The following is an 18,315-nucleotide window of genomic DNA, read 5'->3' on the forward strand; positions in this document are numbered from 1 at the left end:
ACGGCGCGACATGTAAAAAACCCTCCCCCTTTTTTACAAAATACTCAATAACTCAAAACTTAAATTTTGAATCATCACCAAAAAGTATACAGATATTAAGATTAATATAACTAAGAAGTGTGTAAAGTTTAAAGCAATAATCAAGAATTATTTTTGAGATACGGTGCGACATGTGAAAAAAAAACCACCCCTGTTTTAGTTACAAAGTGCCGTAACTCAAAAAGTTTAAATCTTATTTTCACCAAAAAGTATACAGATCATTTGACCATCATAAAAAACAACTATATTAAGTTTCATGAAATTTAGATAAGTCGTTCTCAAGTTACGGTGCGACATGTTTACGCCGGAAAGACAGACGGACAGACGGACGGACAGACAGACAGACGGACGGACGGACACCGGACATTTGTATACCATAATACGTCCCGTCAAAATTTTGACGGGCGTATAAAAACAGTTGGATGGTCCCAATTTCTGTTTTAATTTTCTATAACATTATAAGAGCCATCTTCTCATATTTTTTCAAAATTCTTTCATCGAGTTTCTTTCTGTTCACACTAGCAGTTTTTCCATGTATTGTCTTAACAAAATCCAACAATTTTCACAATCTATAGAGTGAAATTGGCCCCACAACCTTTACCTTTTATAATGTTTTTTTTTAAATGGCTATGAACACCTCTTAGCAAAGTATTAAAAAGATCTAAAGTTTTCAATTTAGATCTCTATCCATTTTAAGGGGATAATAAAGTAAGTCTAAAGGGAGACTTTTCAGTCTAGACACAAAAATTCTAATTCTTAATCGATTAAAACAGTATATATATTCATGTCTACATGACTTCTTTCTGATATGAACATGTATGAAAAATCAAAAATTCTAAGTCAACTAACATACTAAGGAAATACCTACTTATAACTGCAGCACACACACACACACACACACACACACACACACAATAGTACATAGCTTTGTATGATATAACATGATTGATAAAATTCATAGTAAATTCAACAACAAAATTAACAAATATATAAACAAAATTAAACCATCAACATGGGCACCATCAGAAAAAATTAACCAGCATACCAAAAATTCAAAAATGGAGTATAATATATTTGTTACTTATAGCATTGTAAGCAAAGCTTTTCCTCAATCTCATTAACAGCAAAGAAACGTTTTATGAGCACTCATCTAAATATTAGAATAATATTTAAACTTTAAACAGCCATAATTAAAAAAAATAGATGTGTTTACTGTTACTTGCTGAAAAAATCAGTAAGGCCATTTTTTTTTATTTGATCTGCAAACCCAGGAAACATTCCAGATTCTGATTCAGTTTGACTTTCACCTACATTTTCAATCAAGCCATTTGTCAAAGCTTTTTTGTCATTCAGATAGTTTTAGTTGATTTTCAATTGTTGACAATTCAGAATTCAAGTCAGCGATTGAACAAAAAAAAAACAAGAATAATACCTGTGAAAACATTATTTGCCCAATTTTCAGTGAAAAAATGTAGGGTCCACACTAAAAATCCGGGTTGCTCAGGATGCAGGTAACAACATCTATTATTGTTAGTTGCTGTCAACTAGTTACCAAATATTACAAATTAATCCTTAGATCTGATACATCACTAAAGAGTGTACTTTTAACATTAATTCCATAGATCACACAGTATGTGCTTATCTGGACTGGATTATTCTCATTTATATGTATCTGTTTCAATAACACCTTAAAGCATTAATAAATTAAAATAAGGCTTCAGTATAAATTTAAAGCAGATAACAAACTTCAAATATGATTTCTTCTTTGCTATCATTAAATAATGCTATATAAAGGTCAAGACTTTTCTTCCATACACACATTTACTCTATACTTTGTAGATTGTCCCTGAATATCAATCAAATATAATATTTCTCTTAACCTTTCTACTTTCACCTGAAGATAGCCTTACTTTCTAACAAACAATATTCAACGATTTTACTTTGGTAAACCATGTTCGTAGCTATACAGTGATTATTTTCATGTTGTGGCCAGATCAATGTTGGACCAAATACAATGGCAATATTCTGTACTTCCATCCGATTTTCTTTACTTAATTCTGTCACCCTAAAAATTCCAAAATAATAATATTAAACAGCGAGACAATTCAGAAACATTGTATATTTTTTAATTATTCACAAATGATCCTCTTATAAAGTCAAATGCCAAATTTGAAAACAGGCATTTTAAGTAGTATTCACAAATGATCCTCTTATAAAGTCAAATGCCAAATTTGAAAACAGGCATTTTAAGTAGTCACAGAGTTCACGAAAATGGTCGGTCCTGCCGGTCCTGTCGGTCAAAATGAGGCTCGGACCAGTATTTTGAAAGCTAGTGCCGGTCCTGATGACCGATGTAAAAATGGCCGTAGCAGTGCCTTTTTTATCGGTAATTAGTTGTAATGCAATATGTTTTTCCTCGGTCATCAGATGTACCTGCTGGTAATTTCCGGTACTGGTTTCCTATTATAAACAAACGGAAACCTACAGAAACCAAAGCGCCGATCTACACGTGGCCTGCTAAATTTGTTCATTCAGCCATCCCAGGCAAACAATCGATGATTGAACCCTTTGATGGAGATAACAAATACTGAGAAATTGATTCAGATGATGAAATGGATAGTGAAGATGACTTTAAATAAGATCAATCAGAAGAAAAGAAATCGGTTATTCATTGTTTATTTGCCGGTGGCTGTGAAAAATCAAACTAACAATAATAAAGTTATTTTAGATAAAATATGTTATTATTTTTATTTTAGGATAAAATTGACAGATTTTTTAGGACTGGCTAAAATTTTGTAGGACTGACAAATAATCTTGCTTTATCGGTCCCATGACCGACGGGTCAAAACAAGTTTTTGCGAACTCTGTAGTCATGATTGGTACTTAAAATAAATCTGAACATATAATGAATGATAGAATACAATAAAGATTTACTTTATAATACCAAAATGTTTCACACAATAATATAAATCTATTAATAACAAGAGTGCACATGCTGAAATGTGTCTCCTGTCTTACTTATCATTGAATTTATGTTGAAAGTCTATAACATGAAGGTTTTGTTACAAATATCACATAAACTTAACATTATCAATGTTCTTTTATGTCATGGTTAGATGAACCATGCCTGACAGATATGTACACCTTACAATTATCATATACACCAAATATACTTGATCTGTTTCTTTTTTAAATAGTATCTGTTAATCTGACAAATTTATAACAAATTTTGTTAATCAAAATGTTTGTAAGAAAATCTGACAAGGACAATTTAGACTGATTGGACAAAGAATTCTGGTGAACTATACAACAGATTAGTAAACACAACTGAAAAGGTCAGATGTCTCAGTGTAAAAGAATTTTTGTCTGCCATCAATAAGTCAAGTGTTACAATATAAACAAAAAAAGAAATTAGTGCAATTTCAGGATGTGCTGTAAGACCCAAAATCATATCCAATTTATGTGCTCTTACAATTCCAATAATAGTACTTTCATACTGTTAGCAATCCTAAAAACATTGCAGTAATTTCTAAATTTGCAGTATTTCACTGTTACTAAAAATTTATACTCACTTTAACAGATGAGTACAAAGACATTTAAACGTTTCAAAATTACATTTAGGTAAACTGTGTATATTTTCTCTAAATATCTTCAGTCGTTCTGCAGTAGATTCTCTTGCTGAAAAGTGTAAAAAAGACTGTTATTGCAGAGATATATATTTTCTATATACTGTACCTTTTGCATGAAAGATCAATATTAATTAAGAGCTATCATACGACTAACTATTATAAGTTATATGGTTTGCTACTGACCCCATACTGATCCATAGAGGGTTAGTAAAATCTATAGGGGGTAAGGCTGTAGTCCTACGGTCTCAAAGGGGGTCTCCATGTGACAGTGTTAAACCAATCACAACGTGATAATTTACCTGCAGTGCGATAAATTAACCTAGTTTTTTCAGAACAATATCTACTACGTGCATGAAATATCATTTGGAACTGCAATAGTAATACAACAAAGGTATCATGAGAAAACGAATTTAAGTGAACACTCAAACTCCATACAATCAATAATTTAGGTAAGAATATTCTGCATCTAGAAAACAGTATGTATTGATTTATTGATTGATTGATTGGTGTTTAGCACCACTTTCAGCACTATTGCCCTATTTTGTGGTGGTTTGTTTTTGTATAATGGTATGCAAGTCACAGAAATATTTTGTAAAAGGAAATTGAACACAGAATGTAATCATATGATAAATATTAAATGTTGACATTCCTTTAGACAAAGACTTAATTGGTTTTCGACCAATTCTGTAACATACTTTTGATATACATGCCTAAAACAGTAACTGGTACAACAAATGATGTTAATGAAAATTTTAAAGTGCTTAAATTCCAATTAAAACATTGCACTCTGGGAAGCCTTTTTGCTGGTCTAATCAGTAACAGTAGAGAGATACACTTACTTAATGCTGGAACAGCTTTATCAAATAAATTGAAAGTAAGTAACGGTTCCTTCAATTCTCTGAAGAATAGTTTGAGAGCACCGGTTAATGTAAAAACATCCCATTCTTTACAATCAAGGTCATATTTATCTACAATATAAAATGATTATAAGGTTAATAATATTCAATAGGAATTTTAATCAACAAAATCACATTTTGGATCTTTCTGCAACCACTGCCAGATTATGTGTCTATAGTTTATATTTAAGTTGTGTTTGTGCTTCATACCAATCTTTTGAGTTCAGCCAATATCAAATGATTTTTAAAGTTTGTTTGTTAGTTGTGCTGTTACACCTCTGATCCAGTTTAGGGGAGGGTTGAGCTCTCCCAAACAAACATGTGTAACTCAGCCACATTCTCTTTATGCCTTGTCCAAGTCATGAGGTTGTAGTTAAGTGGTTGTTGTTGGTTTATGTCTGTCGTTTTTGTTTTTTGAGAAAATTATTTTGTTATAAATAAGGCCATTAGTTTTCTAGTTTTATTCCAGACTATACACTGACCTATAACTGCTCATTTCATTTTATTTTGTTATAAATAAGGCCATTAGTTTTCTTTTTTATTCCAGACTATACAGTGACCTATAATTGCTCATTTCATTTTTATTTGAACTCTGGTTGAAATATGTCTCATTGTATGCTTTATAAAAATTATTTTTCTGCAACAAATCTGAGACTTATACTTATGTCAGAGATAGAAAGTTATTTACAATTTCTATAAATCCTGATTATGTGGATATCTAATTTCAATGGAAAGACTATACAGGGTAGTTTGAATCAGGATTTCAGCTGCAATATGGTATAAAATACAGTTCTATAATCTATTCATGGTCTATGGTACCATGCTGAAGTTTATGTTATATATACTATACCTTGATCCACCTGACATCTAAGTTTCTGTATTGTAGCCTGATTACCGCTAATTCTATATATACCATCATGTTCTAACCCTGATAAATAAAAAAAGAAATCATGAAACAAATATTTATGATCAAACCTATCTTAAAACTATGATGAATATTCAAATTGTTAAAAAAAACACCATTTAACGTACAGTGACACTTGCAGTGATTTGATAAAAAGTACTATTTGTATATCATATGACAAAACTCAATCTCTTTATTCATTGCAGACATTCTAGAAAAGTCACAGAAAATTAAGAATTATATAAGATATCATGTAGCACTGTTGAAATTTGCAATATAGCAATGTCTGTGTAAATCACCAAAGGATCAATACACTTCTTAAGAAGACGAATGTTTTAATGAAATGTGTTTAAAAATCTTCACACACATATTGGAAAGACAAAATTAATGTCATGTATTCTGAAATTGTTTAAAGGGAAACTTCGCAAAAAAATCAAAAATTGATATTATGTTCATTCTGTATAAAAATGTTCAAATTCATAGATATTAAAGTTTTATTCCGCTAGATAAGCGATCACCATCGATTTTAAATTTAGAGTATCAATTCTCCGAGATCCGCCATCTTGTCTTCTTTCCCGATGAATAAAAACGATATGTCTATAAACCACAAAGAAACAAAACTACAGTAACCGATGTAGTCGTAATTGCGTGTCGATATCTTGTCAATCGTACGGTTGTTTAATACGACTAACTAACTTGATACGGAAAATATTCTTACTTTTTTTAAATTACCATGGTCTGTTGTTTTTAAACTGTTGATATTGGAATTAGGTGAAAAGTCAAAGTTGAAATCATAAATAAGTGTTCCGTGAAAATTGTTTTCGAAAATCGAATTTGTTCATAATTCTTTAAAGTAATAAACTTTTTTCAAATATATTTTGATCTTCCCTTATCTGATCACCAGCATGGCTAAAGGTATTACTTCCAAAGGTATTGTGAGGGGTGTGAGGTGACACGTCCAGGTATTCAAGCCAGACCAGAAATATTGATTTAAAAAAATGTACGCACTTGCCGACGATTCGTTTATACGACTGGATATAAAGTTACGGAACTATAGCGCAATTTAAAATATATACGTGTATACATTGAACATAAGAAAAAAACATATATTTTGAATAAATAGGGGTAACTTTTGCTTTGGTTCATTGAAGCTGTGGACCTAGGAAAATCACAGATTTATATTTCAATAAGATTGTTCTCAAACAAAGGAAGGAATTCGTCATCACAATTGTTATATATGCCACTGGACGAACACTAATTATCCCCAGGGGATGTGAATATTTTGCTGGGAAACTTTTGAGTATCAAAGTTTCAAATTAATTTCGGGATTTATTTTCTTTCTTGGTATTCAATAACCGAAAAAAGAATAAATTACTTGTTCGCTAAATAGGGATATTCTTGTCAGATAAAAGAATTTTAGTTATATTTAAAAAATAGGGAAATATGACATTAAATTGGTTCTGTCTTTTTTTAAACATCGTTAAAACGATGTGTGTCTAAGGTGAACGCCACAAGAACCCTGTAATACTAGTACGAGAGTATAGCATGTAAACATTCCTTCTCAATAATATGGTTGTATTGGAAAACTTTTCATACAGATTGACAACTCATTGTCCGATATGCATGTAATATTTGCCACATGACGCCCATATATATAGTTCTTTCTACCATCATCACCTTATTCCTTGATATTGCTGTAAACATCGATGGTTCACACCCAAACAAAATGGGAGTAATGAACCTTCAGAGCTTCTCCGTGTTATACACTTGTGAAATATATAGACGAAATTTCTGTATTGAAATGAATCTACATCTCACAAACAGGATTTTCAAATAACGATTTTGAGTAATCACCTTACAAACCAATATAAACGTATGGCAAGATATAACCATGAAGGAATTTAGTTTTTGTCAGAACTCATCACTATATCATAAACGTATACGTATATATATGCATACAGTTTCAAATATCAAGAACAAGCGTTCGATGTCGATAGTCTGTTCTCTAACTGTTCAGAGTTAGACATGTCACTTGTTCATTCTTGGAAGCCTTCATATTCCCCGTCTAACGATGGGAACTCTTTCTGATTGTGTTGACTATAAATGCTTGTATGGTAATTCTGTCGTTTATCTGTACAAGCGGTTGCATTTCCTCTCCTTTCCCAACAAACAAACGAACGAAACGCAACTAGTCTGATTTCTCTGGAGCTCATCCTCAATGGCTCTTATACGTCAGGAAACTTACATGTATACTAATAATGATTGTTTCATGAACAACGATGTATGAACGAACTATTATAAATTCGTCAATATCTGTAATGCATGACTAAAGTATAACTTTTATTACAACTACTGTATTACTTATTTGGATTAATGACGGCTATCATGTTCAACATTGCACAACTATTATCATAGAATTTAAAAAAAAATCCTCAAAAATCCTCAAAAGATATAATGCCTTAGCTTAGATAATTAGTATTCTTTTCACAAAAAGTTCGTGTAAATGATTGTCAAATGAATTTAATTATGTAAGAATAAAATGTAAAAAAGAAACTAAAAAAAAATTATGCATGTTGTATGTTGTATTTTTTTGTCAATTAAAAACTTTAAAATTGCAATAGTTTTATTAGCATTTAAACACAGCCAGATTTGAATACAAGTTAAGAAATTCCGGTAAAGTCAATGATATCAAACAGATGTACAATGGTATATCAAATTGGGTAATATTGCATTTAGTTTTTATTAAAGATTAAAACTACTATTGTTTGCTTCATATTTGAATCTTTACGCCAATTGCCGCTAAGAAAGTAATCAAAAATTGTTTCCTTTTATTTTTATACACTTTCGGAATTACGAATCTGAATTTTATTTTCAATTACTTTACACAATTTAATTATTGTATCTTTATTCTCATCGTGTATTTAATCTTAGTGTATTAACATCATGACAGCATATACTCTAATCCTTTCTATTTATCCTTTCCAAATAACAACATTTATACCTGTGTACGCTTGAACTCACACCTGCGGCTAAATAGCTACAAGGTAAACGAATTGACCTCAAGCCGAGAAATATACAGTGACCTTTACAAAATAATATACACACTCTGCTCACACATTAGTTGCATTGAAATGATTATCAAAACAATAACGGTAAATAGAACAAATATTTTCAGTTCAATATCAGTAAAAATGTTCAATAAATATTTTATGAAAAAAATCTCAACAATAATTAACTAAATTTATTCAAAAACATTTACTAGAGATAATTTTATAGGAGTTTAATTCAATCAATACAAAACGGTATATATATGCATATTCACTTTCGTTCATTCTTATATTGTGGTTTATAACTTCGACCATTCGTCAGCTGTGCGCTTTTAATTACGTATATTGTCGATAAGCTGTAAGAGTTAAACAGATTTTATTTTTTCCCAGAATTCAATAAATCGGGCTAATACGTCACGACCCACTCGAGAATTCAACCAAAAAAGTTACAAATACTTGATTTTCTCCGTTATTAGAAGGAATATAAATTTAAAACTTTGCAAATGTGTTTTTTATGTTAAGATGAACATAATTAGATGATAAGTAAAAAATCGCGGAATTTCCCTTTAATAAGAACTATACATTTTGCCATTACCTCTTTTCTCTATAGCAGCCACACATTTTACAACAAACTTTGGTATCTTTGTTTTCTCTCTATCACATATCATCTTTAGTTCACCACCAAACATAGCATCTGAAATATATATCATCTACTTATTAATATACCATCTTTAGTTCTCCACCAAACATAGCATCTGAAATATATATCATCTACTTATTAATATATCATCTTTAGTTCACCACCAAACATAGCATCTGAAATATATATCATCTACTTATTAATATATCATCTTTAGTTCACCACCAAACATAGCATCTGAAATATATATCATCTACTTATTAATATATCATCTTTAGTTCACCACCAAACATAGCATCTGAAATGTATATCATCTACTTATTAATATATCATCTTTAGTTCACCACCAAACATAGCATCTGAAATATATATCATCTACTTATTAATATACCATCTTTAGTTCACCACCAAACATAGCATCTGAAATATATATCATCTACTTATTAATATACCATCTTTAGTTCACCACCAAACATAGCATCTGAAATATATATCATCTACTTATTAATATATCATCTTTAGTTCACCACCAAACATAGCATCTGAAATGAATATCATCTACTTATTAATATACCATCTTTAGTTCACCACCAAACATAGCATCTGAAATGAATATCATCTACTTATTAATATACCATCTTTAGTTCACCACCAAACATAGCATCTGAAATATATATCATATACTTATTAATATATCATCTTTAATTCACCACCAAACATAGCATCTGAAATATATATCATCTACTTATTAATATACCATCTTTAGTTCACCACCAAACATAGCATCTGAAATATATATCATATACTTATTAATATATCATCTTTAATTCACCACCAAACATAGCATCTGAAATATATATCATCTACTTATTAATATACCATCTTTAGTTCACCACCAAACATAGCATCTGAAATATATATCATCTACTTATTAATATACCATCTTTAGTTCACCACCAAACATAGCATCTGAAATATATATCATCTACTTATTAATATATCATCTTTAGTTCACCACCAAACATAGCATCTGAAATGAATATCATCTACTTATTAATATACCATCTTTAGTTCACCACCAAACATAGCATCTGAAATGAATATCATCTACTTATTAATATACCATCTTTAGTTCACCACCAAACATAGCATCTGAAATATATATCATATACTTATTAATATATCATCTTTAATTCACCACCAAACATAGCATCTGAAATATATATCATCTACTTATTAATATACCATCTTTAGTTCACCACCAAACATAGCATCTGAAATATATATCATATACTTATTAATATATCATCTTTAATTCACCACCAAACATAGCATCTGAAATATATATCATCTACTTATTAATATACCATCTTTAGTTCACCACCAAACATAGCATCTGAAATATATATCATCTACTTATTAATATACCATCTTTAATTCACCACCAAACATAGCATCTGAAATATATATCATCTACTTATTAATATACCATCTTTAGTTCACCACCAAACATAGCATCTGAAATATATATCATCTACTTATTAATATACCATCTTTAGTTCACCACCAAACATAGCATCTGAAATATATATCATCTACTTATTAATATACCATCTTTAGTTCACCACCAAACATAGCATCTGAAATATATATCATCTACTTATTAATATACCATCTTTAGTTCTCCACCAAACATAGCATCTGAAATATATATCATCTACTTATTAATATACCATCTTTAGTTCACCACCAAACATAGCATCTGAAATATATATCATCTACTTATTAATATACCATCTTTAGTTCTCCACCAAACATAGCATCTGAAATATATATCATCTACTTATTAATATACCATCTTTAGTTCTCCACCAAACATAGCATCTGAAATATATATCATCTACTTATTAATATACCATCTTTAGTTCACCACCAAACATAGCATCTGAAATATATATCATCTACTTATTAATATACCATCTTTAGTTCACCACCAAACATAGCATCTGAAATATATATCATCTACTTATTAATATACCATCTTTAGTTCACCACCAAACATAGCATCTGAAATATATATCATCTACTTATTAATATACCATCTTTAGTTCACCACCAAACATAGCATCTGAAATATATATCATCTACTTATTAATATACCATCTTTAGTTCTCCACCAAACATAGCATCTGAAATATATATCATCTACTTATTAATATACCATCTTTAGTTCACCACCAAACATAGCATCTGAAATATATATCATCTACTTATTAATATACCATCTTTAGTTCTCCACCAAACATAGCATCTGAAATATATATCATCTACTTATTAATATACCATCTTTAGTTCTCCACCAAACATAGCATCTGAAATATATATCATCTACTTATTAATATACCATCTTTAGTTCACCACCAAACATAGCATCTGAAATATATATCATCTACTTATTAATATATCATCTTTAGTTCACCACCAAACATAGCATCTGAAATAATATCATCTACTTATTAATATACCATCTTTAGTTCACCACCAAACATAGCATCTGAAATATATATCATCTACTTATTAATATACCATCTTTAGTTCACCACCAAACATAGCATCTGAAATATATATCATCTACTTATTAATATACCATCTTTAGTTCACCACCAAACATAGCATCTGAAATATATATCATCTACTTATTAATATATCATCTTTAGTTCACCACCAAACATAGCATCTGAAATATATATCATCTACTTATTAATATACCATCTTTAGTTCACCACCAAACATAGCATCTGAAATATATATCAACTTCTTATTAATATACCATCTTTAGTTCACCACCAAACATAGCATCTGAAATATATATCATCTACTTATTAATATATCATCTTTAGTTCACCACCAAACATAGCATCTGAAATATATATCATCTACTTATTAATATACCATCTTTAGTTCTCCACCAAACATAGCATCTGAAATATATATCATCTACTTATTAATATACCATCTTTAGTTCACCACCAAACATAGCATCTGAAATATATATCATCTACTTATTAATATATCATCTTTAGTTCACCACCAAACATAGCATCTGAAATATATATCATCTACTTATTAATATACCATCTTTAGTTCACCACCAAACATAGCATCTGAAATATATATCATCTACCATCTTTAGTTCACCACCAAACATAGCATCTGAAATATATATCATCTACTTATTAATATACCATCTTTAGTTCACCACCAAACATAGCATCTGAAATGAATATCATCTACTTATTAATATACCATCTCTAGTTCACCACCAAACATAGCATCTGAAATATATATCATCTACTTATTAATATACCATCTTTAGTTCTCCACCAAACATAGCATCTGAAATATATATCATCTACTTATTAATATACCATCTTTAGTTCACCACCAAACATAGCATCTGAAATATATATCATCTACTTATTAATATACCATCTTTAGTTCACCACCAAACATAGCATCTGAAATGAATATCATCTACTTATTAATATACCATCTCTAGTTCACCACCAAACATAGCATCTGAAATATATATCATCTACTTATTAATATACCATCTTTAGTTCTCCACCAAACATAGCATCTGAAATATATATCATCTACTTATTAATATACCATCTTTAGTTCACCACCAAACATAGCATCTGAAATATATATCATCTACTTATTAATATATCATCTTTAGTTCACCACCAAACATAGCATCTGAAATGAATATCATCTACTTATTAATATACCATCTTTAGTTCACCACCAAACATAGCATCTGAAATGAATATCATCTACTTATTAATATACCATCTTTAGTTCACCACCAAACATAGCATCTGAAATATATATCATATACTTATTAATATATCATCTTTAATTCACCACCAAACATAGCATCTGAAATATATATCATCTACTTATTAATATACCATCTTTAGTTCACCACCAAACATAGCATCTGAAATATATATCATATACTTATTAATATATCATCTTTAATTCACCACCAAACATAGCATCTGAAATATATATCATCTACTTATTAATATACCATCTTTAGTTCACCACCAAACATAGCATCTGAAATATATATCATCTACTTATTAATATACCATCTTTAATTCACCACCAAACATAGCATCTGAAATATATATCATCTACTTATTAATATACCATCTTTAGTTCACCACCAAACATAGCATCTGAAATATATATCATCTACTTATTAATATACCATCTTTAGTTCACCACCAAACATAGCATCTGAAATATATATCATCTACTTATTAATATACCATCTTTAGTTCTCCACCAAACATAGCATCTGAAATATATATCATCTACTTATTAATATACCATCTTTAGTTCACCACCAAACATAGCATCTGAAATATATATCATCTACTTATTAATATACCATCTTTAGTTCTCCACCAAACATAGCATCTGAAATATATATCATCTACTTATTAATATACCATCTTTAGTTCTCCACCAAACATAGCATCTGAAATATATATCATCTACTTATTAATATACCATCTTTAGTTCACCACCAAACATAGCATCTGAAATATATATCATCTACTTATTAATATACCATCTTTAGTTCACCACCAAACATAGCATCTGAAATATATATCATCTACTTATTAATATACCATCTTTAGTTCACCACCAAACATAGCATCTGAAATATATATCATCTACTTATTAATATACCATCTTTAGTTCACCACCAAACATAGCATCTGAAATATATATCATCTACTTATTAATATACCATCTTTAGTTCTCCACCAAACATAGCATCTGAAATATATATCATCTACTTATTAATATACCATCTTTAGTTCACCACCAAACATAGCATCTGAAATATATATCATCTACTTATTAATATACCATCTTTAGTTCTCCACCAAACATAGCATCTGAAATATATATCATCTACTTATTAATATACCATCTTTAGTTCTCCACCAAACATAGCATCTGAAATATATATCATCTACTTATTAATATATCATCTTTAGTTCACCACCAAACATAGCATCTGAAATAATATCATCTACTTATTAATATACCATCTTTAGTTCACCACCAAACATAGCATCTGAAATATATATCATCTACTTATTAATATACCATCTTTAGTTCACCACCAAACATAGCATCTGAAATATATATCATCTACTTATTAATATACCATCTTTAGTTCACCACCAAACATAGCATCTGAAATATATATCATCTACTTATTAATATATCATCTTTAGTTCACCACCAAACATAGCATCTGAAATATATATCATCTACTTATTAATATACCATCTTTAGTTCACCACCAAACATAGCATCTGAAATATATATCATCTACTTATTAATATACCATCTTTAGTTCACCACCAAACATAGCATCTGAAATATATATCATCTACTTATTAATATATCATCTTTAGTTCACCACCAAACATAGCATCTGAAATATATATCATCTACTTATTAATATACCATCTTTAGTTCTCCACCAAACATAGCATCTGAAATATATATCATCTACTTATTAATATACCATCTTTAGTTCACCACCAAACATAGCATCTGAAATATATATCATCTACTTATTAATATATCATCTTTAGTTCACCACCAAACATAGCATCTGAAATATATATCATCTACTTATTAATATACCATCTTTAGTTCACCACCAAACATAGCATCTGAAATATATATCATCTACCATCTTTAGTTCACCACCAAACATAGCATCTGAAATATATATCATCTACTTATTAATATACCATCTTTAGTTCACCACCAAACATAGCATCTGAAATGAATATCATCTACTTATTAATATACCATCTTTAGTTCACCACCAAACATAGCATCTGAAATATATATCATCTACTTATTACTATACCATCTTTAGTTCTCCACCAAACATAGCATCTGAAATATATATCATCTACTTATTAATATACCATCTTTAGTTCACCACCAAACATAGCATCTGAAATATATATCATCTACTTATTAATATATCATCTTTAGTTCACCACCAAACATAGCATCTGAAATATATATCATCTACTTATTAATATACCATCTTTAGTTCACCACCAAACATAGCATCTGAAATATATATCATCTACCATCTTTAGTTCACCACCAAACATAGCATCTGAAATATATATCATCTACTTATTAATATACCATCTTTAGTTCACCACCAAACATAGCATCTGAAATGAATATCATCTACTTATTAATATACCATCTTTAGTTCACCACCAAACATAGCATCTGAAATATATATCATCTACTTATTAATATACCATCTTTAGTTCTCCACCAAACATAGCATCTGAAATATATATCATCTACTAATTAATATACCATCTTTAGTTCACCACCAAACATAGCATCTGAAATATATATCATCTACTTATTAATATACCATCTTTAGTTCACCACCAAACATAGCATCTGAAATTTATATCATCTACTTATTAATATACCATCTTTAGTTCATCACCAAACATTGCATCTGAAATGAATATCATCTACTTATTAACATACCATCTTTAGTTCACCACCAAACATAGCATCTGAAATATATATCATCTACTTATTAATATACCTTTGGAAATATTACGAGGAATATATAAACTCTGTAATTTCAGCCAAATCCCATTAATGAAATAGAGTTTTGTTTATCATGGTAATGGACATTTTAAATGAATGATTTGCAAGAATAGGTGGTGTGTAACTTATTAAAATTTAAGTGTACAAACTGGCCTCAAATAAGGAGATTGATGTGGCACATACAATGTATAAGATAAGTTATCTCAAGAAAAAATACATCATAACTTTAAAACTACAGAAGAGCATTTTAAATTATATATATTTCAGGGGCAAAAAATCTAAAAACCAGAATGTGTCCATAGTACACGGATGTCACACTGGCCCTATCCTTTTCCATGTTCAGTGAACCTTCAAATTGGGGTCAAAACTCTAATTTGGCATTGACATTTGAAAGATCATATCATAAGGAACATGGGTACTAAGTTTCAAGTTGATTGGACTTCAACTTCATCAAAGACTACCTTGACCAAACTTTAACCTGAAGCAGGACAGGATTATATGAAGATTAACTTCACCTTTAAACATGTAATATGATATGAATGAAAATATTAATTTTTGCTAAAAGGAAAACATTATTGATTGAAATAATAGGACTTAATATCAGGAAGAAAATAGTCCATATTCAGTAACTGCAGAAAGACTGTACCCCCTTTGTATTTAGAGAAAACAATTTTAACAAACGTATACCTACCTTTTATAATTCCTTTCTGTTCCAATAATTCCTTAGATGGTCGTTTAGAGAAAAATTTCTGTAACCATTTAGTCTGTGACTTTTCTAAACTATTATCAGTATTAGATGGAGTTCTAGAATGGAACACTGAAATATAGAAAAAAAACTCAAACCATTTCATTCAGATTTCCTATCATTTCAATAAAAAATAATAAAATAAGTCACATAAATAAACATATTGCTACTGCTTATTGTTAATACATTCCATAAACACATACAAGGCAAAATGGGAAGGCACACTAAAATTGCTCTTTAAATTAAGAGTAACATTCAGAATAATCATTTATAGTTGGAAGTTACACATATTAAAATACCTTCAAAGAAAGATTTCAAATAGAACTATGGTTGTTATTCTAGTATGTTGATCACATTTCAAATACAGAACATTTTAAGTAGTCTGAACATCACTTCTAGTAAATAAGTGGCCGGCAGTCATCGTGGAAAAACATATCTACATTATCTAGACTATATTTTATTTGTGCCTTTCTACTTGAGCCTCTAAAACATGGTACATTTTATCTAGTATTATTGTCATACACATACATGTGTTTGCAGTAAGTAAAAAGCTAAAATATGCTTTTCATTCTTAATAGCATCCTGCAATTAAAACCAACAGTTTGGCATTGTTTTGATCAAGCTATTACATAATAAGCTAGAATATCCTATAGCAAAGCCAACCCAGTTCTTTAGTATTATATATATGAAGCACTAACTTATTCTATTCTCTATTACTTGATGTAGATTGTGATAATACATATTACAGATATGAATACCTCTGCCACATATCAATTGTCTTCATCTATATACATGTACAATGTTTGTCTTATCAAATACTGTCATATTTTCTTGTTGTTGTTTCTTTTAAATTTTAAGCCACTTTTCAGCAAATTAACTTTGGACATTTTCCTACTTTGTTTGTGTACCCGTTATTCATATACCGGTACATATATAAGAGACGATAAAAGGTTTATCAATTTTGTGACAATTTAGATTCAAGTTTTTCTTTTAATTACTAAAATATTTGCTTACAAAAAGAAGAGAGTTAAAATATCTAAGTCAACTGCCTGATTTTTCATTCCCAGAGAAAGTTGTAAAATTGCTGACATCATCACATTTTACTGATATTTAGGAATGGAATGAATTCATTAAAATCTTTTGTAAAATAAGTGAACGTACTGAATCATTTATAGGATCTGTATCTAATCATTTCACAGTTACATAGAATTATACATCAAACAGGTCAAATGAATTACCAAAAATATTGGACAGTACAATATAAACAAGTAATTGAAGATGAATATCATTTTATTTTAGTATGTGAAAAGTATAATGAACTTCGAAAGTAATTTATCAAACCATATTATTGGAGAAAACCTTCGAATTTTAAACGCATACAACTGCTATCTGTTCATAATGTAAAGGATTTAACAATTTAAGGAAGTTTTTATTTCTGGCCGAGAAGGCACGTAATTAATTTCATCATTATAAATGCTTTATATGTGTTTTGTTTTATCATACTCTGCTGTACTGTTATATGGGTATACTTACTTATATGATTATTTGACTAATTGTTTAAATGTAAATATATTTCACTGATGTAATTGAATATTTGTAATATTTATATTCTATAAGTTGTATTGCTTATGAATAAAAGATTATCATTATTATAAAATAAAGCATTCACAAAATATAATGCTTATGTATTTTTATTAGTGTTGTCAAATCGTA

The 18,315-nt window shown here is 29.3% G+C and overlaps 1 protein-coding gene across 12 annotated transcripts in view; it reads right to left on the bottom strand.

Annotated features, from left to right (window-relative positions):
* Positions 1-531: 531 nt before the first annotated feature.
* Positions 532-18,315, bottom strand: part of LOC139510342 (rho GTPase-activating protein 15-like) — a 44,160-nt gene continuing 26,376 nt past the window's right edge. For all 12 annotated transcript variants that reach the window (XM_071296890.1, XM_071296892.1, XM_071296887.1 and 9 more), the window contains 6 exons: positions 16,549-16,674; positions 9,111-9,209; positions 5,415-5,492; positions 4,508-4,636; positions 3,612-3,717; positions 532-2,104 (listed from right to left, as the gene is read on the bottom strand). In XM_071296890.1, the coding sequence (XP_071152991.1) occupies positions 1,930-2,104; positions 3,612-3,717; positions 4,508-4,636; positions 5,415-5,492; positions 9,111-9,209; positions 16,549-16,674 (713 nt within the window). In that variant the 3' untranslated portion in view covers positions 532-1,929. The remainder of the gene's footprint in view (positions 2,105-3,611; positions 3,718-4,507; positions 4,637-5,414; positions 5,493-9,110; positions 9,210-16,548; positions 16,675-18,315) is intronic.

Source organism: Mytilus edulis, chromosome 2 (assembly GCF_963676685.1).
Source record: "Mytilus edulis chromosome 2, xbMytEdul2.2, whole genome shotgun sequence".
In the NCBI taxonomy this organism is placed as follows: Eukaryota; Metazoa; Mollusca; class Bivalvia; order Mytilida; family Mytilidae; genus Mytilus; species Mytilus edulis.